The sequence below is a fragment of the Onychomys torridus genome, chromosome 20 (assembly GCF_903995425.1).
Source record: "Onychomys torridus chromosome 20, mOncTor1.1, whole genome shotgun sequence".
NCBI classification, from domain to species: Eukaryota; Metazoa; Chordata; class Mammalia; order Rodentia; family Cricetidae; genus Onychomys; species Onychomys torridus.
The window spans coordinates 2,579,336-2,603,441 of NC_050462.1; the positions used below are offsets into that span (position 1 = coordinate 2,579,336).

Here is a 24,106-nt window from a genome sequence, read left to right on the forward strand (position 1 = left end):
TCTCACAACATCCCCATGCAACATACTCTTTTCCTTGAGTCACCAAGAGGAACTGTAGTCATCACTGGAATGGGTAATGATAGGATTATCTCTACAATGACCTTCTTCCTAGTTTATCTTACTGTTGCTCTAGTCAAAGAAGGAGAAAAACAAAAGTACTATTTTTCTTTACTGAGTTCAACCTTTGAAACAATCTGTCCAGTTAGAGGCAGAGTATCGAGCTCACTCACAGCCCCACAGTAGTAAATCATTTGTTTTCTCAATGGTCACTTTGTCTTTGGGGACTCATTTGTTCCCAGGGTTTCCAACTGTCAAATCCATTGATCTTACCTGTTCAGAGACAAGGAGCAGATCAGTTTTTGTCCCAAAATAGCCAGGCCAACACTGGTACTAGCAATCTGAAGATAAAAAACCCTTGTTACTGCAGTGAGTGGTTATCCATCTCGACCACAAGTGTAACAGCTCCACTCTAGGAGTATAGCAGAGACATCACAAGCCCAGTGTTCCCTCTTATTCAAAAGATGTTGGCCAGAAACATCTCTGCCTCTGGGCTGGGCAGCCTGTGAGTGTATTCTAGCATTTGGAAGGTTGAGGAAGGAGGAGGGATGAGAGTTCAAGGCGAGTGTGGGCCAAATGGAGAGAAAAATGTCTTGCAGGGAAAGAAGCTAAGTGTAAAGGTTTCTTGTTTGAGTGCTTCTTTTAAATTAGTTTTTTGGCAGTGCTGTGGATTAAACCCAGGTCTTAAGCATGTTAGGCAAGCAGTCTGCCACTGAGTCATAGCCCCAGCCCCTCTTGAGCTTTGCTTCCCCTAATCATGTGTGTAATTTTGTTTGACTTCATTGTACTGTTTCTAACTTTAATTGGTCAGGGGAAATTGACTTGATTACAGCTCTCTAATATAAAGAGAAGAGAGCATGGGAAGTAGAAATTGGTGAGATATTTTACCCACAGGGTTATGAGCTCTTCTGCCTCCATATATGGCCACTTCCACATGTGGGCAGGTGGGTCTGTTTTAGACAGCCCCAGCGTCTACTTTTAATTTAGGAATCACCCTTCACTCCAAACATCTAGAGGCTGCTGGCCAGTGATTCCCAGCAGGAATGACTTGGTGACCAGAGGCTACCCCCTATCCCCAGACTCACAAAGTCCATGGAGACAATGTGCTTGATGGTGGAGTTCTCCAGTTGAGTGAGCATGATGACCGAAGCTGGGAACTCCAGGCTGAAACTGTTTGGGTGTAAATTGATCACAGGAGGCCCTGTGGCCATGATCTGCAGCATGAACGGCTGGGATAAGATGTAGATCTCTGCAATCTGTCCCATTCCAGGAGAGAAATAGAGACAAGAGAGTCAGGGGCTGAGGAGCAAAAACCACAAACCTGGAGTGGCTTGTGTTAAGAAAATCTTGCATCATGCAGTTAGAACAGAAAGCACCTCTTACTAGGAATAACAACATGCGTTTGCTGAACATATCCTCTGTGTCAGCCACACAACCAGGGACTTCATTGGCTGTTATCTACTCTTCATAAAACTCCAAGGCAGGTTCTATCAGTAGTGCTGTTTTATTTTTATTATTTATTTATTTAGTTGTTTTTTTTTTTTTTTTTTTTTTTTTTTTGAGACAGGGTTTCTCTGTGTAACCCTGGATGTCCTGGAACTCACTCTGTAGATCAGGCTGACTTTGAACTCAGATATCTGCTTGCCCCTGCCTCCCAAGTGTTGGGATTAAAGGCATGCACTATCACCACCTGGCCAGAGGGCCGTTATATAATGAAGGTTGAATTGTGGACAGACTAAATGCTTTTCTTATAGTTCTCACAGAATAAACTGTAGAACTGAACTTCAAGACAAGATCTGTCTGTTTTGAGTGCCTTTCTCTGAAGCATCTTGGTCTTCTAAGACAAACTTGAGCTTGTAGGCCCATTGTGTATGATACCTGGAATGCTATGAAGGGGTGATATTAATAGTTGTTTTACTAAAGTCACGTGTAATCCCAGTACTTGGAAAAATGACTGAGGAGGATCAAAAATTAAAGAGCAGCCTAGGTTAAATATTGAGTTCCAGACCAGCCTGCACTACATAGTGCGGCCTTACCAATAAATAAGTAAGTAAGTAAGTAAGTAAGTAAGTAAGTAAATAAATAAAGTAAGTAAGTAAGTAATTTAAGGATTAAATCTTCCATTCAAGCCAGTAATTTCTATATTTAAGTGAATTATTTTAAGAATGGTGGAATTTTCCAGATGGATTTTTTTTTTTATTTTTACGAACTTACAATACTTTTAGTCATTTTTAATGGACTTTATTTAGGAAATATTTCTGGATATTTAATTAGGAAGAAAAAATCTTGTAGGATGGAAAGATAGCCAAGTATGATGGTATATCCCTTTAATCCCAATACATGGGAGGCTGAGGCAGGAGGATTGCAAATTTACCCATTTTACATATTGAAACATTGTCAAGAAATGAAAGAGGAGGAGGAAGAGAAGAGAAGCAGGAAAGGAAGAGAGAATGGAAAAGATATAAAAAAGAAGAGAAAGATGGATTGATTTATGCTTGGATCAAAAGAGAATGTACAGAATCCAAGAGTCTCCTGGAAGTGACTTCAGTGACAGTATGTCCATCACTGAGGAGCAAAACTTGAGCACTCACCTTGGAGAGCACGCTGCCAATTCCTTGAGTATTTTGATTGAAATAGTTGGAAATCTATAGAAAAGAAACACTACATCACTGCAAGACTTTTAAAAGAGATTTATTTATTCATGTGTGTGTGTGTGTGTGTGTGTGTGTGTGTGTGTGTGTGTGTGTGTGTGTGTTGTCTGCATGTACATTTGCATGCCATAAGAGGACACTGGATTCCATGGAACTGCAGGTATAGCTGCCATGTGGGTGCAGAGAATTGAACCCAGGTCTTCTGGATGAACAGTCAGTGGCCTTAACCACTGAGCAATCCCTCCGTACCTCATTGCAACATTTTACCTGTGTTGTCTTTTTGGGTAAAATGTAGAATTATCTCTAGTGTGACTTGTAAAGAGGTGAAGTCACAAAATGTTTAGGTAACCTCATTTTATAAAGGCAAAAGACTTGTCCAAAGTCACACTCCTTTAGAGAAATCTCTGGAGAACACTGTCTCATTTATGCACAATCTTTATGTAAACATTCTATGGTCATTAGCAGTAAGTTTCAAGATATCCTCATTTTCAGAGCTACCCAAACGTAAGTTGCTTAAGTAATTTACCTGGGAGCATTTTTTCCAAGTCTAAGACACCTGGTGCTGTTGTCTTCACTATGCTGAATGTAAGGTTCACAGTAATGTGTACAATTATGATGCCCAGAAAGGGAAGGTTCATAGTAATGTGTACAATCACGATGCCCAGAAATGTAAGGTTCATAGTAATATATACAATCATGATGCCCAGATATGTAAGGTTCACAGTAATGTGCACAATCATGATGCCCAGAAATGTAATGTTTACAGTAATGTGCATAATCATGATGCCCAGAAATGTAAGGTTCACAGTAATGTGTACAAGCATGATGCCCAGAAATGTAAGGTTCATGGTAATGTGTACAATCACTATGCTGAATGTAAGGTTCACAGTAATGTGTACAACTATGATGCCCAGAAAGGGAAGATTTAAAATGGGTGCTTTCAGGGAATGGAGAGACAGCTCTGTGATTAAGAGCATGGATTGCTCTTCCAGATGACCCAGATTCAATTCCCATCATCCATGTGTCAGATCACAACTGTCTGTAACTCCAGTTGCAGGAGATCGGACACCATCACACAGATATACATGCAGGCAAAACACCAATGTACACAAAATAAAATAAATCATTTAAAAATAAATAAAATGGATGCTTTTTGCTGACTAGCCAGAGAGGGTGTTTTTGTGATAAAAAGAGAGGTACATGGCAGAGAGAATCAATGTGTATCTATATACACATTTATACTGCTGGTATAAATCAGTTGTAATTACCAATAGGAGAAATCCTTATACTGGCAGAATACAAGGAGTGATGATGACAGTGATGGTGGTGGTGGTGATGGTGGTGGTGTGGTGGTGGTGATGGTGGTGGTGGTGGTGTGGTGGTGGTGTGGTGGTGGTGTGGTGGTGGTGATGGTAGTGATGGTGTGATGGTGGTGTGATGGTGGTGGTGATGGTGGTGGTGGTGATGGTGGTGGTGTGGTGGTGGTGATGGTGGTGGTGTGGTGGTGGTGATGGTGGTGGTGTGGTGGTGGTGATGGTGGTGGTGTGGTGGTGGTGATGGTGGTGGTGGTGGTGTGGTGATGGTGGTGGTGTGGTGGTGGTGGTGATGGTGGTGGTGGTGTGGTGGTGGTGGTGATGGTGGTGGTGGTGGTGTGGTGGTGGTGATGGTGGTGATGGTAGTGATGGTGTGGTGGTGGTGTGGTGGTGGTGATGGTGGTGATGGTAGTGATGGTGGTGATGGTGGTGGTGGTGATGGTGGTGGTGGTGGTGTGGTGTGGTGGTGGTAGTGATGGTGGTGGTGGTGGTGTGGTGGTGGTGATGGTGGTGTGGTAGTGATGGTGATGATGGTGGTGGTGGTGATGGTGGTGGTGTGGTGGTGGTGATGGTGGTGGTGGTGGTGTGGTGATGGTGGTGGTGTGGTGGTGGTGGTGATGGTGGTGGTGGTGGTGTGGTGATGGTGGTGGTGGTGATGGGGGTGGTGGTGGTGTGGTGGTGGTGTGGTGGTGGTGATGGTGGTGGTGGTGGTGGTGGTAGTGATTGGGGTGGTGGTGTGGTGGTGGTGGTGATGGTGGTGATGGTAGTGATGGTGGTGGTGGTGGTGTGGTGTGGTGGTGGTGGTGATGGTGGTGGTGGTGGTGATGGTGGTGATGGTAGTGATGGTGTGGTGGTGGTAGTGATGGTGGTGGTGGTGGTGTGGTGATGGTGGTGGTGTGGTGGTGGTGGTGATGGTGGTGGTGGTGGTGTGGTGTGGTGGTGGTGGTGATGGTGGTGGTGGTGGTGTGGTGGTGGTGATGGTGGTGATGGTGGTGATGGTGGTGATGGTGGTGATGGTAGTGATGGTGGTGATGGTGGTGGTGGTGATGGTGGTGGTGGTGGTGTGGTGTGGTGGTGGTGGTGATGGTGGTGGTGGTGGTGTGGTGGTGGTGATGGTGGTGTGGTAGTGATGGTGGTGATGGTGGTGGTGGTGATGGTGGTGGTGTGGTGGTGGTGATGGTGGTGGTGGTGGTGTGGTGATGGTGGTGGTGTGGTGGTGGTGGTGATGGTGGTGGTGGTGGTGTGGTGATGGTGGTGGTGGTGATGGGGGTGGTGGTGGTGGTGGTAGTGATTGGGGTGGTGGTGTGGTGGTGGTGGTGATGGTGGTGATGGTAGTGATGGTGGTGGTGGTGGTGTGGTGTGGTGGTGGTGGTGATGGTGGTGGTGGTGGTGATGGTGGTGATGGTAGTGATGGTGTGGTGGTGGTAGTGATGGGGGTGGTGGTGGTGTGGTGATGGTGGTGGTGATGATGGTGGTGATGGTAGTGATGGTGTGGTGGTGGTGGTGTGGTGGTGGTGGTGGTGGTGATGGTGGTGGTGGTGGTGATGGGGGTGGTGGTGTGGTGGTGGTGGTGATATAACCCAGAAGCAACAGTTGCAGAGCACTTACTCTATACTGAGATTGTTCTGGAAGTCATATATGTTTAAACCCTTTAGTGACCATTATGACTCTAAGAGTGTGGGACCTCAGCCCCCTTTCTCAGATGAGGAAATCAACACATACAAGTAGGTTGAACTTACCAAAGGTCACAGATGATAAATGGTAGAGAGATAGATGTCTTTGTATTAGTTAAGATCATTCTAGAATAGTGGCTAGACACCATGAAGAAGACTAAATTAGAAGAACTGGAAATCCAACAGCCCCCTCCCCCAATAACAACAGCACCCATTCTATAATACTTCATTCATTATCTTTTTTAGGAGTGATGGTATAAAAAGGCCCAGGAATAAAAAATATGACAAAAAAGTTCACAACAGGACATTTTAAAAAGAAAGACTAAAGACGGTGGGCACAGCCACCACCCCAAGGCTTTACTTACCTCCTTGGTGGACAGCGTGACCTCAAGAGCCCCAGTTACAAAGTGCGCAAAGGATGCAGATTTAAAGAAATACTCAGAGATGCCAATGTAGAGCATGGAGTCCCTGTTCTCTGGTAGCTCAAAGGGGGTTGGTAGGAAGGGAGGGTCAACAAGGCTTTCCAGTGGGTAGAATGCACCCTGTGGGAAGCAGAAATGAAGACCAATTATCAGGTGAAAATGCAAATGTATCACAAAGAAGCTAGGACCTCTCAAGTCCAGATAAAGAAAATCACAGATGCTCCTTGGTAAGGAGAAAAGCATAAGGTCTTTAGGCTCCTTGGCTAGTGGCTATGTTTCAAAGCTCTGAGATTAAAAAAATATTTTAAAGATATATATGTGTGTGGGTATGTACTCAAGGGACAGAGGCACTGGATCTCCTGAAACTCTTACAGGCAGTTTTGAGCCACCTAGCATGGGTACTGGGAACAGAACTCAAGTCATCTGGAAGAGCAATATGTACTCAACAGCTGAGCCATCCCAACAGCTGAGCCATCCTTCCAGCCCAGAGCTCTGGAGCAGTATGTACTCAACAGCTGAGTGATGCATCCAGCCCAGAGCTCTGGAGCAGTGTGTACTCAACAGCTGAGTTATGCATCCAGCCCAGAGCTCTGGGGCAGTGTGTACTCAACAGCTGAGCCATCCTTTCAGCCCAGAGCTCTGGAGCAGTGTGTACTCAACAGCTGAGCCATCCCTCCAGCCCAGAGCTCTGGAGATTCTTCAGCACATCTACATGTATCTGATCACTCTCCGGTGTTACTCCTGGAGAAGCTCCTAGCTAGAACTTCTCTTAGGAGGGAGGTGCAGTCAAGTAAGGCACACCTCTAAATAGCTCATGAACTAGCCTTCCAGAGGCCTAGCTCTGGACCTTTAAGATATGTGACCGCTGAAAAACTGGGGAGCCACATTAGTATGCTGAGAGACATGGGCTTGACTTACTGAAGTGTTTTTGAGACATGGTTAGGTGGTCTTGTTAGATACTGGGCATTATTTAAATGTATTGTCTGAACTGATTTGAAAGACTGTGAATGAAGGAAACATAAACCTTTCCACACACAATTGCATGTATGTATGTGTCGTCCAGAGGCTGGTGTTGAATGTCTTCTTTAATCGCTCTCCACCTTATTTTTTGAGTCAGTGTCTCTCATTGAACCTGGAAATTGAGGATTCACCTAGCTAGCTGGCTGGCCAGCGAGCCCCAGGGGATCATCCTATCTCTGCCTCCCAGTGCATCCCCGCATGCCTGGCCTTTTCCACATGGGCTTTAGGAGACAACCCAGGTCCTCATGCTTGGGTAGCAGGTATTTTACACACTGAGTCATCTCCTCAGTGCCTCCTGCTGTGTTTGGTCCTAATATGCGGTTTGTTCCACTTGCAGGGTCCTAGCCTCATATCTTTTCCAGGAGGGAAGAGGCAAAATGTCTTGATGCTTTTCACCAAGAAGATAGGCAGAAGTAGGACAAGGACAGCAGTCATTTGCCCACCAAGAGAGGGCTCGGGTCTTCTGAAAAGGTGTAAGCACGAGGCAGGTGCTACAGGAGATGAAACTGCTTGAAGAGCATACAAGTACATTTTCTTCCATTTGTAACTTTGCCATCCCACACATTCTCCATAGCCAGGAGGTGCTCTAGAACGATAGTTACCTTCAAACTCAAGTCGAGGTGGTTTTCAGTGACTTCCGGAGGACTGAGCAGGGAACAATCCAGCACGGTGTAGTTGTCAATCTTGGTTAAAACTAAGTGACCAAGAGAGAAAATCTGTGTTCATTAAAAGTTTAATCTACGCATGATATTTGAAACACCAAATTCCCCTTTTCATAAGAAACATGTTTACATTTGAAAACTCAGGAAGAGGAAAAAGAAAAAAGCAAATATTTTTCTCAACTATCAGAGAAACATTAGTAACATTTTGGCAAGCATTTTTATGCATGTGTCTATAAAACACACACACACACACAATGCATGTGTGATCTTTTTGTTAATTTTTAAAACTTGGTTAATATTGTGTATGTGTGTGTTGCATGTGTGACTGTGGGTACACACATATTACAGTACATGTGTGGAGGTCAGAGAACAACTTTTGGGACTGGTTCTCTCTCTCTACCTTTATATGGGTTTGGGGATTACTCAGGCTGTGAGGCTTGTGTGGTAAGCACCTTTCCCACCTAGCCACTTCAGTGGCCCATGTGGTTCTATTTAAAATTTTTACATTAATTAATTGATCAATCAATCTAGTTATTTGCTATTTATTTATTGTGTACATACAAATGTGTGTGGTGGTCAGGGGACAAGTTGTATGAGTTGACTCTCCTTTCAGCATGTGGGTCCCAAGAATTGAACTCAGGCTGTCTGAGTGGTGGTAGGCAACTACACCCCTTGAATCATCTCACAGGCCCAGTGCTTCTATTTTTAAGAAATTAACTGGCTGAAGGCAGACCCATTTCTTTCCCTTTGTTCCCTCAGTCTCATCCCTAGCCCTGTAGCAAAACACCTGCTGTGGTCTCCATTTCCTGTCTAACCCCATCCTCAAGGGATCATCACAAAGATCTTCCCACCTCCCAATTTTCCTTCCCCCAGCTCATCCCAGACTCCAACATCAGCAGGCATTCACTGGGAACACGCTGAGCAGGCCAGGGAAACAGGTGAGCCAAGAGAAGACCCTCACTGTTTCCTCCTTGCCTACAAATCCAGTCTCCCAGTTTATCCCTAGCGCTGCAACAGAACACCAGCAGCTGCCGCCTTCCCTGCCCCACTCCTCACATCTCCACCTACATTTGGCAGATCACACTGTGAAACCCCAGACTGTGTTAATAAAATCAGCCTTGGGTCAGGAGACAGAGCCAGCAACTAGTTGACAGGAAGTAGCCAAATGTAATCCGGCAATGTAACAGGTATTTCTTTGGACTGCCAGCTCCCAAACAATGACACAAAGACTTTTTATTAAGTACAAAATCTTGGCCTTAGCTTAGGCTTGTTCCCAACTAGCTCTTAAAACTTAAATTAACATGTTTATATTAATCTACATTCTGTTATGTGTCATTACTTCTCCTCAGTACAGTACATTCTACTTCTGCATCTGGTTGGCGAATCTCTGCCTTTCTGATTCTTCCCCTAGTTCCTCTCTCTCCCCAGATGAGAAGCAGGAGGAGATGAAGTGGCTTGCTAAGTTAGTAAGAACATAGTGTCATCTATGCCTTTATATTTTTAAAATTTATTCTTACTTCTGTGTATGAAAGCCTGCTTGTCTGTATGTGCACCACAGGTGTGCAGGTGCACATGATGGCCAGAAGAGGGCATCTGAACTCCAAGAACTGAATTTAGAGGTGGCTCTATGTGCCACAAGATGTAGAGAACTAACCCTAGTCCTCTGCAAGAGCAACCAGTGCTTTCGAAATGTTCTTAAAGTGCCCAGCTAAATAGATCCAGTCATCCTCTGTGAGGGGATCAGGACAGGGATTCCTCAGTGAAGGCAGGGAGGCTTGGAGATGAAGACAGTAGCTAAGGTACACAGCACGTGGGGCTCATCCTTTGCTTCCTTCTTTCGATCTGCTCACTTCCTTTCTATTTGTATCCACACATCCATCCTCTGTCCCAACGTCTGTTTCCTTTTATTCCTTCATCAGTTCAGTATTTATTGGCCTGTCAGCCAGGCCTTGACCTGAGGAATCTCAGAGTCCAGAGGAGGGCACAGACACATGGCTAGGAAATCAAAATCCAGTAGAGTAAGAACTCCCCTGAAGCTGATCTGGCTGGCTCAGGGTGAAAACCTGAGGTTCCTCCTGAATACTTCCATAACCCACATTTGACCTGATGATAATTACTGCTGTCTACCTGCAAGGTATGTGCAGAATATGGGAACATGTCTTCCCTCTCTGTCACTCCACCTGAGGTCCTTGTTTGTATGGGCTAATGTTCTACTCTGTTAAACGGTCTCTCTGCTGCGCCTCCCTCTTCCTTCCCAGCTGTTATTGTCTTGAACACCAGAGTAACTGTCTCAAACTAAGAGATAGACTTTGCTGTGTTCCAGATCTCTGGCAAGTCTAGCCACCCCTCCTGCACCTGCAAACTCAGTTCTCACACTCCCCTCAACCATGCCCTCCCTCTAGTCCTAGCGTGGTCTTATAGTTCCTCTAATGCACTCAGCTCATCCCTACCTCAGGGCCTCTGAACATGTGACCTATTGTACTTGACAGTTCTGCATGCATGCTATGGTTTGAACATCCCTCTAAAGCTCACACTTAATTACCAACATAATGGGTATTGTCAAGTGGGACTTTGATAGATAACCAGGCCGTGGGGCAATGCCCTCTGGAATTGTCTGCAACTATCAGAGTGGGTTGGTTACAAATTTGGCTTGATTTCTTCTCTGTCTCGTGTACACTCACTTGCCCTTCTGCCATGTTGTGACTCATCATAGAAACCCTCACCAGATGTAACTCCTTAACCTTGGACTTTGCAGCTTCCAAGACCATCAGACAAATACCCTTCTGTTGTTTATAGTTCATCCATCTTCCAGTATTCTATCAAAGCCACAGAAATAAACCAGGACAATCCAGATTGGGAGCAGCCCATCCCCAGTCCCTTCAGCTCAGTGGTGCCTTTCCTAGTCACCCTGTCTGAAACAGAAACTCTTCTTCAGCCCCTCCCTTGTTTCTTCTTATCAGTCATAATTTCCCAAATACAGGTTTCACCTGCTTGTTTACTGCTCCCTTCCTGTAGTCCCATGAAGGTGGGAGTCTGTCTCCTAGGCTTTGTGCATCTCCAGCACCAGGGCCCAGCTGATTCTAAGTGCTCTGGACACCATCAGTGAGCAGATGGAAGGGACGCAAAGGAGATGTGTAAAGTATCATGCAAGAAGAGGTGTCACTGTAGGGTGTGGAAGAGAAGGTCTCATAAGCTGAGTCTTTAACAAAAAGAGAAATGAAAAGGACAGGAGAAGGTGGGGATACCAAGTCTAGGGGCTGGGCATTTAGCTCAGTGGTAGAGCGCTTGCCCAGCAAGCACAAGGCCCTGGGTTCGATCCTCAGCTCAAAAAAAAAAAAAAAGTCTAGGGGACCAGAAAAGTACTGGTGTAGAAATGGTTGCTCAATAGAGGTCTGTTAAAGGAATAAATGGAGAGGGGGGCTCTTCTCAGTAGAGTGGGCAGTGTGAGCAAAGCCAAGGAGTGAGAAGGGAAATAGAGGCAGCTTGATTGCTTGAGGAGGAAAGGTAAGAGAGAGGTGGAGACAGGATGAGTCCTCATGTGTGGGCTTGCTTCATACTGTGAAGACAGCGCCTGAAGGGGTTAGAGAAGGCTAGGCAGATACCCTGGTCAAGAGGATAGGTTTAGTACCAAAGCTTGGATTAGAGCCAGAGAGGGGTTTTCTGCCCACTTATCCCTGAGAGCCATCTTCTGCCACAGTAACAAAGTTGGTTAGTAGCCAAGGAATACATGTGCTATGCATAGGGCTTGTTATACAGCATCCTGGGACTTTAATTTTTAGGCAGAAGAAAAGCCGAGTGACGAATGGGCACTTCATTGCTTAGAAAAAAGACCCGGGTAAGGTTTGAAGCTGGGTAGAGAACTATCCCGCAGGCAGTTCCAACACTCACCCTCCAGTGCGCTGATGTTGACATTGAACGCTTCCACTTGATCGATGGCAATGGGACAGAGCTGGACCAAAAGAGTTTTTGAAAAATTGTTAACATATTGAAAAAGCCTTCTGCTTAGGAGACAGTATCCCTGTAGCCCTGACGATGCTCCTTTAAGTCAGCTGGTGCTCTTGGCCTTCAGCCTTCACAGGTATGGGCAGTGTGACACTGAGTGCTGGCTGAGCTTCATAGCAACTAAAACCACACCCAACTAGCCCCATGAAAGAGCTTGGCTTTTCTCTCAGGACATGCCAAGGCATGTGCTCTGTCCATGGTGTTGGTGTCACACCTGAGGAACCTGCTGTGAAAACAGCCGTGTCTCTCCTGCCTGGGTGCCACCAACTCCCATTGCATCAGCAGCTCTGAGTGCTCTCCAAAGTGGCTTCAGTTGGAACCTTCACTTTCACTAGGCTAATTGAAGAGACCATGAGATTAGAGATCCACTTAGGACTCTGCTGCCCCCTCTCCCTCTCCTTTCCTTGAGACATGGTCTCATGTGGCCCATGTTGACATTTGGATTTTTTTATGTAGTCTAAGATGACCTTGAACTTATGATACTTCTGCCCCCTCCACCTTCCAGGAGCTGTGATTACAGATATGCCTTAGCACATCCAGTTTATGCGGTGCTATAGATCAAGCCCGGGACTTGATGCATGCTAGGCAAGCTCTTTACCATCCGAGACATCCCCAGTCCTCTTTCTACCTTTCTGAATGGGGTGAATGCCAGCAAAGCACATTGAGGAGAGAAACTACTGAGTTACAAGCACTGATGTGTCAGCCACGTGCTCATCGATGCTCATGCAGCGTGGTGGTTTTAGCAGAGGCTAGGCAGCCAGTCCCCTGGAGTGGAAACCATTGGCAATTTACTTTCGCTGTCTGACATCAGTCTCATCATCTGCAGTGTGGGGGGATTATCCCATCTACCTCATAAAGTTGTGAGGAGGAAATGAAATAGTCAGTAGACTTCTGCTTAGCTTAGATTCTGTATGATCGTGTACATGTACAAGATCACATGTAGCCCAGGCTAGCTTCAAACTTGCTATGTAGCTGTAAATAGCCTTGAACTTCCGCCTCCTAAGAGCACTGTTAGTGTGTTTCTTGGAAATTCCTGTCATCCCCTGCCCATTCCTCACCTGCTCACATCTTATCTCCATTCCAAGGCTCAGTTCCCTAAACAAACATGTCTCCCAGGAGATTTTCCAGTTCTCTAAACTCGGTTAGCTCAGTTTCATCATCATGTGACCATGTATTCAAGCCCTGGTTCAGTTTCACAAGTCTGAGGTTTTTCTTGTTTTTTTTTTTCCCCCTAAATTAACTAATATTTGTTTCTTTTGTTCTCAGTAGTCCCCACTCTAGCCGAGTCTGCATTAAGAACAAAATGCTTGTCCATTTTGGGAACTCTAGAGAAAGCATGTAGTTTTGTTCATCTGTGTCTCCTGCCACAACCATGAGAAACTATTAAATTGCATACAATAGTGTATTGCATGGTGCTTAGCATATAGTTGGTGCTCAATAAATGTTTATGGTAATTGTATCAGCAGGTATGATAGGCCTGCTGATACCATTTGACAGTGGTTGTCTAACTTCTGAAGACTCACCATTTCATTTAAATTCCTCAAAATGGGTTTCTCCATGGGCTCGGCAAAAGAGTTATACAGGACACTAGGAAAAATGAAAAATGGAGCTTACCAGGGACCATGAGACACCAGTGGGAAACTTCTCTGAGTGGCAGCCCAAGGCTCCACCAGGCTGCTGTTACTCACCTAAGGCCTCCAGAAAATGAGACTCGGGCATGGCTCACTTGGGCATGACAGTCTTGGAGTTTCAGGACTGGGTGACCAAAGTTATTACGGATAAGGACAATGATGCCAGTAAAGTAGATTCCAGAGAGAAATAGATCAGCAGCTCCTGAATCTTGGCTGTTTGGAGAGAAAGGGAAAGATTACCAGAGTCTGGGCCACACATGGAGATGGGTCTTCTAAGCTCTTTGGGGACAGGGACTTTGTCATGCTCACATAAGAGTTCCCAACACTTACAGCAGACTCAGGAGCACTGCTTACTGACCAAATGAAGTGGTGAATATGTAAATGCACAGCTGGGGGACACTGCTTATGTCATCCCAGTGCTCTGGTGGTAGAAGTGGCTGCAAAGGCGAGCACCATTTACATACAGTATTCATCTTGAGAGGGAACACCAGGTAAACCTCTGGGAGGGGTGAACATGGGGAAATCATGCTTACCTCATATATGGCCTTGAGGTAGGGGAGTGTGTGTTACTCAAGACTTTGTGCAGAGCCCTATGCAGAGTAATAATTCCCTAACACATGGCTGCTAAATCATCAATGAAGTATGTGAGGAAGTATGTGAACCTGTGTTGTTTATGGAGGAACATGCTGTTTATTTGCAATCTATTAGATTGGGAAAATGATACCTAGACAATAAGTGGCTGTAGAGAGGCCTCATGAGTGATTAGATGTGTTATTCTGAGGTGTCAACCCAGACAGACCTAACTATTACACTGGGTCAATGACTTGTCCCTGGAAATTGGTTTGTTGGTTTGTAGGTAACACTTGAGTTCAACTTTTCTTTCTCCCTCTTTCCCTTCTCCTTCCTTCCTCCTCTTTTCTTTTTATTGACTTATTCCAACCATGTGCATGCAGGTGCCTAAGAGACACCAGAGCCCATGGAACAAGAGTTACAGGCAGTTGTGATCCACCATGTGGGTGCTGGGAACTGAACTCAGGTCCTCTGCAAGAGCAGACAGTGCTCTGAACCACTGAGCCATCTCTCCAACCCAGCTCCTTTCTTTCTGTTCTTCTTTCCTTCCTCCCCTCCCCCCTCTCCTTCCTTCCTTTCTTTTTCTACTCTTTCACATATGATCTCATTCTGTAACCCAGATGGTCAAGAACTCACTATGTAGCCAAAGCTGGCCTCCAACTAGCCACAGTCTTCTTGCCGCAGTCTCTCAAAGTATTTGAATTACAGGCATTGAACCAGCACACCCAGCTTCAGCCTTTTTTCTTCTCTTTGAGGGTACAGAGACCTTTTGACTGTGGAAGAGTGGGGCTCAAGCTAACTACCATCCTCCGACCTCTGTGCGAGACAAGAAGCTCTAGCCCGTAGATGGAGAAATGCACTGAACATCTGGTTCAGGTTAGCGGACCTAAAATGTGGAAGATATGGGAATTTCTCTCCCAGCTAGGCGGGCCTCTAGTTCTCAGGATTTCTTTTCTTTCTTTCCTTCCTTCCTCCCTCCCTCCCTTCCTCCCTCCCTCCCTCCCTCCCTCCCTCCCTTCTTTCCTTCCTTCCTTCCTTCCTTCCTTCCTTCTTTCCTTCCTTCTTTCTTTTTTTGGTGATTTTTGAGACAGAGTCTCACTGTGTAGTTCTGGCTGTCCTCACTCTAGACCAGGTTGTCCTCAAACTCATAGAGATCTTCCTGGTTCTGTCTCCCTAGTGCTAGAGTTAAAGGAGTGCTCCACCATGCCCAGCTCAGCTCTTAGGAAATCTAGAATGCTCGATCGTTGTGCTTCTATGGGAGGGTGCCTTTCCTCCACCTCCCTTCCAAGCAAGAGTTTCCTGAGTCAACTCTTACCTGGTAACACTCTTGAGAAAGTATGGATACAGAGGAAAGAAGCTTGTAGTGAACACAGCAGTGAATTGTCTACGTTTTCCCCAGAACCGCAGTGATGTTAGTGGGATACTCACAAAAGTGGAGCCCTGACCTCCCAGTTGGCGCTGATGTTGGCAGTGCCGTGGTTGCTCAATGCTCTAAGTCCTACCCCAGGCACAAAGGACAGTGAGGTATTCGGCAATGAAAAGTCGTTGATTTTTATGCTGTAAAATAAGAAACAGGAAAATTAAGGCAACACTTCTGGGCATTGCTAAGGCAAGCAGAACTGGAGGCTGGAGCTGCCCTGGGATTGCAAATTCCTGCAGAAGAAGGGGTGTCTAGATTCCAGCTCTCTAGTGGGGTGTCTGGATGTGGCCTCATGAGTCTTCTTAGCAAGAAGCAGTTGAGGGAGGAGGCAATCAAGTTCTGAACTAAATTTGTAAATAATCAAATAATCCACTTCTCAAATTTCTTTTTCCTTTTGGTGTGTGTGTGTGCGTGCTCATATGTGTACATGTATGTCCACATGAGGGCAGAGGAGGACGCAGATGTTCTGTTCTGCCACCCTCCATCTTGTTCCCTGGAGACTTGGAGGTAGGCTGGTGGCCAGCAAAGTGGTCCTCCTGTCTCGCTGCCTGCAGTCTTTGGTTATAGCATTTCTTAAAGGGAGGACATCTACAAACCCTGCCACTATGGTTTTCTCCTTTTCTTTTTTTCCTAATACTAGTTTCAGTGTTTCTTAAAGGGAAGGACATCAGGTATTGATAAAGCAGCCATTTTTTTCAGGGACTGTCGATGTACCCTGCTAAACATTTGATACATGTGTCAGCTGTATCCCTCACTTCCATTCACTGGGACAAAACATGCCTTCCTCCTTCTGGGGCCGGGTGCACCTATATGAAGTTAAATAGAGTTGGTTTCCCGTAAGATTCTCTGAGCTGTCAAACAGGTTGTCCCAGGAGCCTGTGAAGCAGCGGCCTTGCCTGTAATCCACGGAGATAGATAGAGACTACATGCACAGTGACAAAGTATTGGGATTAGGGTGATTCCCAACTGCCCGGTCTCTTGGAAACCACTTGACATCACAGCTCACCTTGGCCTTTCCAGGATCCCTGTAGGACTCTGGAGTATGTACAAGCTCCAGCTCAGAGATGAGAAGAAAAGAAAAGCCTGTGAAGTCATATGTCAGTGGTAGAACCAGATATGGAATCCTCTGCAATCTGACTTCAGACTCCTAATCACTGGGTCGTGCTACTCCATGTATTGTAAGATGAGCACTTGCCCTGGAGTCAAGGTTGGTACTAGTTATACAACCTTGAGCAAGGCGATTCCCCTCTTTCAGTCAATGGTTTAAAAAGAAGTACTACCCACAGGGAGGGTGGGAAGATGATGTGGAAATGAGGTCATCCTCACCTAATTGCTGCTCAGGAGACAGGCGCTGCTCTGAACTGAGACTGGGGAGTCTAGAATATACATGTGCTAGCTGATGAATGAGGCTGCTGTTTCTCTTCCTGTTCACTGTCTCCTGCCTGTCTACCATACACCCTGAGTCCCACTGTGAGAAGAGAATAGCACGGATTCAGAACAGCAGTGCTTTAGCGATATGTTCATGTGACACCTCTTGGTTTAACCCATTCCTCTGTCCACTCCCCAAGCCAGGGTCTCTCTATGCAGCTATGGCTGTCCTGGAACTGTGTAGGCCTGATTCAGCCTTCTGAATGCTGGGATTAAAGGTGTGAGCTCCCACGCCTTGCTAGCCTATTTATAGCTGCTACAGAACACACCAAAATTCTTCTCTAGGCTGTTTCCATGATATAAACAACGTCACAGGGAACATCCTTGTACACATTACTTGTGGACTATACTTTCCCAGGGAGGATACTGAGAAGGGGAATTACTGGGTCAAAAACTATGTATACTCTGAAGGTTAATGTTGGTTTTCAATTTGATATGATCTAGTTTCAGCTGGGACGAAAACCCCTGGGCAAGTCTCTTAGAAAGTCTCTAGCCTCGGCTAACTGAGGTGGGAAAATTCATCCTCAGTGTGCACTGATATGTGTTCTCCCAGACAATCAGTATTGCTGAGCCTGTCTATACATTTATTTGTTGGTCTTTTGTGTATCATTTTGCCCTTGAATTTGACACCTGGCTAAGGTGATCTTGAACTCCTGATCTTCTTGCCTCCACCTCCCAAGTGCTAGAAGTACAGGTGTGTGCCACCACACCTGGTTTATATAGTCCTGGAATTATAAGCATGCACCACTATGGTTGGCTAAGAGTCAGCTTTTTTATTTAAAGTGAAGTAAAATTAAGTAAATAAAAATGTAGTTTCTCTGGTACATAAGTCACATTTTAAGTGCTCAGTAGCTATGAATGATCAGTGTCTGTGGTTTGGACAGCACAGGATTAAAATTATATTGATCTAACTACTTATGCCAGCAACACAAGAATGCCAGTTTCCCCTCATCTTCGCTAACATTTGTTATTATATATCTCTCCCTGTACTTCTCTGTTGTGTCATTATCATCGTAGCTAAATGGTTGTCTTTGCAAATATATATGTAATGCCAGTCGCTCTGTGTCTAGAATGAAGTCCTGTGTGAGGTAGCTAGCTGTTCAATAAACACATGTTGAAAAGCTGGCTTTCTGAAGGTGAGGAGATTTGCAAGGGACTTTCTCTGTGCCATCTCCTTTGCAACGGTTGTTATAATCAGCGAGATTATAACTGCAAAGGACTAAAGCAATAGGTAACTGAAAAAGCATTGGGGCAAATGATGAATCACAATGACTCCTTAGGAAAGCAGGTTCTCCTCTGCCCTTTAAGATTGATCTCCAGTTTGGCACACATATCCTCCCCTTCCTTTGGGGATCTTCCTGGATCCCAGTTGCCATCTGAATCCCCATTTCCCCTTCTCTAAACATCCCTGAACGTGTGACTAAGCTCTGTCCATTGTGTAGACAGAATGTGGTTAGGTTAGAGCCTCAGACAAAACTAAATGAGAAAATTCACCAAGTTTCTAAGAGGATTTCCCAGTGTCTTTCCCCATCCAGCTACATGGAATGTACACTGGATCATCGGAACCAGAGTGGCTATCATGAGGCAAACTTGGGACTAGAAGTCAGAACTTAGATGGTGAAGCAGGATCATAGATTTCTCCACTGGTTTTAAGCCCCTTGTGATGTAAGAAAGACACTCTCCTCTCTTACTTTGAAAAGTTGTACTTCACGTAGTCAATCTTCAGAAACTCGAGAGACTCAGAACCTTTCAGATCTGGGATGACAATTTCCTTTGCCATGTCCTCCATCACCTTCATCCCAACTTGAACACCTGTGAGGGAAGCAGGAAGTGTCCGCTTACACAAGGACGATGACAGTGATGTAATAGCTCTAACCCTACAGATGCAAGCATTGAGTAAGACCTGATGCTAGGTAAGAAAACAGCACCCCTACAAAGGGGGTATTGTTTCTCTGCTTCACCTAAGGAAACTCTAGTCCTTGGAGAGGTGGAGGAACTTTCCTGAGAGCACAGGGCTAACGTGAGGAGGAATTTTCATTGTGTGGCCAGGGTTGTCATGGAAACAATGAAAGCTATTCCTCAAAGGATGCTACAGCTGTCGCCAGGCATGTCCTGCAGATGTGCACAAGATTAATTTTTGCCTAAGAAAGTATGGGTTCTGGAGATCTATGAGCCAAATTCTTAGCAGTTTGGCTCCAGAATCAAGCTTACGGCCAATTTCACAAAGCTGTTTTCATTTTTCTGTCTTTCCAGATTATTTGAACTCAGATGTTTTAGGGAAGGGTTCACAAGGCTGAGGGACCTACGGAACCACTGAAATTCTATTAAAAGACAGTGAGTGGATGTGTGCTTACTGCGTTTCATTTTCCAGTGGAAAGGAGTCAGATTTTCCAAAGGATCCCCAAACTTAGAGGAAATGACTAATGACTGCTTCTGATTTGTTCAGGATTAACCCGCTAATTTCTTTGTATGGAAGCATCCCAGGACACATTTCTCTGAGCTTGTGGTATGTGTGGGGAGATGTTGGTAAAAGTAACTTCCAGGGCTGGCTAAATGGCTCAGCAGGTAGAGAGGCTTGCTGCCAAGCTGTTGATATGAGTTTGATCCCCAGAATCCACACAGTAGAAGGAGTGAACAAGTTGTCCTCTGGCCTTCTAATGTGCATTAGAGCACATAGACCAACATGTATGTGTGTGTGTGTCGCATGTGTGCGCATGCACGCACTAAATAATAAATGTAATAAAAACTTAAAGTAAATGAATGCAACTCTGCCTTTCTCCTTTACTTTGTGTTCAAGTTCATTCCAGTTGTTCTATCCCCACAGGAGAGGAGGAGCAGACCATAGTCTATAAAATGATGTGGATGCTGTTGTCATGGAGACAGAGTATGAAGGAAGTGAAGATAAAGGTAGTATTGAGCTTAGGCTTGAGCCCGGCACTGTCACTCACTCAGTTGTGTGACTCAGCCTCTGTGTCACTCACTCCCTTCCCTCATTTGTGACATGGGAATGATAGTGACCAGGAAGGGATCTGTTCACACATGTGAGAAGGACAGTCACTAATATTTGCTAGGCATTTCGTTTCACCAGGTCCTGTCCCCAGGGCTTCAGACAGGTCAATTCACTAATTTCCTACCACGGCCGAGAGGTGGGTACCACTATGGCTATCTCCTTTTGGATACACCCTGCAGATACTACTAATAATGAGCACAGCAAATCATATTCTATAAACATATGGAGGTGTATAGTTGGTGAGGCTAAACCAGTAATAGTTAGTCTGTATGGAGTGCCTTATGTGTCAAGACTGTCCACTCTGCCTAGGTTCTCTCCTTCAGGTCTCAAAACAGTTTAATGACATAGGCCTTGCCCCCACTTCACACATGAGGCAGCCTAGGCTCAGAGTGAGTCAGGGCGCCACAGCCAGTGGATGTCATCAGGCAGGGATTTGAGGCACAAGGAACAGAAATATGACAATACATTGCAGGGTGAGGCAGAGCTTACCTGTTTGGAAATATTTCTCCATTTTTGGTTGGGGAGGTCCCCAACTTTGTTACTGCTCTTAAGTGCTCACAGAACTAGATAGTGAGACTCTATTGCTGAAGACACTGCATGCCCTGGTTAGGACATAGAGAAACCAAGCTATAACTTGGCTAGAAGCTTCCTCCCTGTTGGCTAGTGCCAGAGGGCTGCAAGGGTGAATTTTCAACAGTCATACTCAACTGTGAATGCTGTGTGAAACAATACCAATTGATCAGGTAGGATGAGCCCACTGGTGCAATAGTAGCTACTCTGTTCTGGGGTAACTAACCCCTTTCTGACTGGATTTCCTACTTGGTTTACAAGGGGAGGTTCACATGTCATACTGTGAACCTGATCAAAACCCCACAGCTGGGAAAGTTGTTTTGCTAAATGGAAGAGACATGCCCATGAAATGACCTTCTAAACGGCTGTGTTTATTCACATGGATTAGTACTGCTGTTAGCCTTGGTCAGAAACTCTTCTCTTTAAAATGGTAAGAGTTGACTTCAGACTCATAACTAGTCAAAGTACCGAGAATAAGAGACTGTTGAATGCCCAGCCATAAATGAGATATCTGTATCACCTCCCTCCAATGCTCAGGGAACATCACAAAAGAAGGGGAAGAATAGAAGAGGCCCAGATGTGGTGTGGAGCTCTGACTTCTGGGTGTGAAGTAACTCATGGCAGCTGTGATTGCCTACAGAAGATATGTGCCTGTTGACACCCTGTAATGGAAGTGGGAGGGCTCAGAGGGCACCATCCTCCCTGAGGATTGATGCAGTTAATAACTGATGGGGGAGGGGAGACACTTCCATCTGTGGTGTAGTTGCTGACAAGATGCCTATGCTTCTGTGACTAACTCTAATTGGTACACACACACACACACACACACACACACACACACACACACACACGGGGGCTAGGGAGGAAGAGGCAGGGATTAATGGTAGTAGGAGAGCAAGAAGGAAGGGTAACAAGGGGTGAATACAGTCAAATACATTGCATTGTATATGAAAATGTCACAATGAAACATGAGACTTCATATTGATTGCATATAGTTAACATATGCTAATAAAACATTAAAAAAAGTGTATTCAGGGGCTAGAGATACAGATCAGTTGGTAGAATGCTTGCATTGCATGTATGAGGCCCTGGGTTCCAATTCCAGTACTAAAAAAATAAAATACAAAAATGTACATAAAAAAGAAAAAAGAGAAAACTATTTATTCAACACTCCCATGGTGAATGCGCGGCCCCAGTGCAGTAGTGTTTAGAGGGTGGGGCAATGAGAGTCGACTGGATGATGAGGCCTTTAACTCCACTGAAGGGTTAATCCATTGATGAAGTCATAGCTTAATGGGTTATTGGGAAGTGGTGAGAATTTAAGGAGTTGGGGTCTAGGTGGAGGGAGTAAGTCGTCAAGGAGATGTCCTTGAAGGGGTGTGTTGTCTGGAGCCAATCCTCTCTTAATGGGTTATTGGGAAGTGGTGAGAATTTAAGGAGGTGGGGTCTAGGTGGAGGGAGTAAGTCGTCAAGGAGATGCCCTTGAAGGGGTGTGTTGTCTGGAGCCAATCCTCTCTTCCTGCTTCTCAACAGTCATAAGATGAGCAGCTTTGCTTTAACCTGCACAGTCCCTGCCAGGACGCTCTGCCTCATCCAGGCCCGGAATTAACAATCAGGCAGCAGGACTAAGGGCTGTAGTTTATGGAATTGTGGGCCAAACATACCTTTCTCTTTCCTTAAGTTGTTTTATTCAGGTGTTTTGTCATGGTGATGGGAAGCTAACTAAAACTAGATCTGAATTTGTGCCTTGCCTTAGCCTTCTGTTGTCACGAGCCCGCTGACATTGCAGGGTCCCTTTCTACACAAGGCCCGTGAAGCACATTCAGAGCCTGGCATGGTAGATGCTGAGATGATTCTGACTCCAGTGCCTTCTCATCTCCACGGTTCCTTCCTGCATTTCCACAGGTGAGTTCATTTGGTCCCCCTACCAGTTAAGACGTAGGGACCAACTGCTCATCACTACTTCTTCAGATGAGACAACCTTCTTGCCCAAGGCCATGCACTGAGCAAAAGGGTAGAACTGATACCTACGCTATGCAGGTGGACCACAGATCTGTTAAGTGCTAGGACTTACAAGGTGGAAAAACCACTTTAATACTTCTACAAGTTACCTATTTCTGACATACACTTTCTAAACACACAGACATATCACTATAGGAGCTAGATATTCACATGAATATGCACGCATATCCCTAGTGCCTGTTTATATACAATAATATCCACATAGCAGTTATATGTAATGGGTTAATTTTAGACTCTTTGTGCCCCATGAGCTACAGGGGAAAAGAGAAAGAGTTGCCCAAATCAGCTCATCTCTCCCTTCCTTTCCTCTCCCTCCCTTTATTTCATTTATTTCTTTTCTAATATAATATGAGAGTCAATCTTGGTTAGATTTAGGGGTTTCTTGGTTAGACTACTAGTGCTTGGATTGGCTGGTCTTGTTAACAAGAATTGGCAGAGATCTGGTGATCTATACTCAGCTAATCTGAGGAAAAATACAACAGGAGAAAAACAGGCCCCTATATTTTGAATTTTTTTTGGGGGGACAGGGTTTCACTGTATAGCTCTGCCTGTCCCAGAACTCACTCTGTAGACCAGGCTGGACTCAAACTCAAGAGATCCACCTGCCTCTGCCTCTAAGTGCTGGGATTACAGGCACGAGCCATCACAGCCCAGCATATATTTTGATTTTGCAGCCAAGGTCCTCTGCGCCTGACCTTAGGTGAGCTCGATAAAATCATATTCTAATGTTTTTATGTTTCTAGCCTTGCAAAGATCCTCTAAAAGTAGTGACTGGTCTCTCAGTCTAAGATCCTTTGAACATCTGATAAATGTGGTGGAGCCCCTGAAGAATAAAGCACACTGGTCCACAATGAATTTTGTCTGATTTAGAAGATTCTAGGTTTCCTCCCTTTGAGACAGAGTCTCCCTATATATCTCAGGTTGGCCTAGAAGGTGCTATGTGGACCAGGCTGTCCTCAAAGTCACAGAGATTCTCCTTCCTCTATGTCTGGAATGCTGGGATTAAAGGCATAGGCCACCATACTCTTTCTAATGAATTATTTAGAGCCCTGATATATGTGGTTGGGGTGGGGAGAAGAGAGAGAGAGAATATCTGTATACTTGAACATGCCTCCCATCAGGATGTCTATTTTGTGGGTAACACCTTCTTCCCAGGTGTTGGGTACATCTTCATAAGGGGTTAGGTAACCCCACTAAGATTTTAGCTCAGACCCAATTCACAAACTGCTGATTTGGAACACAGGCCACATCTAGGGCATTTATAGCCTGACTTCTGAATGTATCCAACTCACCATAGTCTAGTGCACGCTGGGTGATCCTTGCCTTGATTCCAGGGTACATGGTCTGGGAGGAGGAGATGTAGAGATTCCACAGGAGGACGCATGCCCACAGGACTGGGACCTGCTTTGTTTGCATCTGTGGTGAATCAACATTTAGAGTTCCTTTATTTCTTTTTACTTCCTCTTCTGTCAGTTCCACCCAGTGTTTCCAGGCTTTCTTATTATCATTGCTAAATTTCTCCAGTGTTATCCATCCATCCATGCCTTTACCCATTCGTTGACCAACCTATGTACCCATCCAGGGATCCCGTATTGAATTTAGCAAAAATATGTTGTAGATGTAGATATGACCTGCATATGTCTTCTCATCTCTGT

General features: G+C 45.2%; 1 protein-coding gene across 1 annotated transcript in view; it reads right to left on the reverse strand.

The window, feature by feature from the left end:
* Positions 1-23,867, reverse strand: part of Bpifc (BPI fold containing family C) — a 41,643-nt gene extending 17,776 nt beyond the window's left edge. The window contains exons 1-11 of the mRNA XM_036170066.1: positions 23,744-23,867; positions 18,541-18,661; positions 15,430-15,558; positions 13,489-13,644; positions 13,324-13,387; positions 11,687-11,747; positions 7,739-7,830; positions 6,060-6,236; positions 2,649-2,702; positions 1,143-1,313; positions 331-398 (exon numbers count right to left, since the gene is read on the reverse strand). Coding sequence (XP_036025959.1) covers positions 331-398; positions 1,143-1,313; positions 2,649-2,702; positions 6,060-6,236; positions 7,739-7,830; positions 11,687-11,747; positions 13,324-13,387; positions 13,489-13,644; positions 15,430-15,558; positions 18,541-18,661; positions 23,744-23,867 — 1,217 coding nt within the window. The remainder of the gene's footprint in view (positions 1-330; positions 399-1,142; positions 1,314-2,648; positions 2,703-6,059; positions 6,237-7,738; positions 7,831-11,686; positions 11,748-13,323; positions 13,388-13,488; positions 13,645-15,429; positions 15,559-18,540; positions 18,662-23,743) is intronic.
* Between the last annotated feature and the right edge of the window lie 239 nt (positions 23,868-24,106).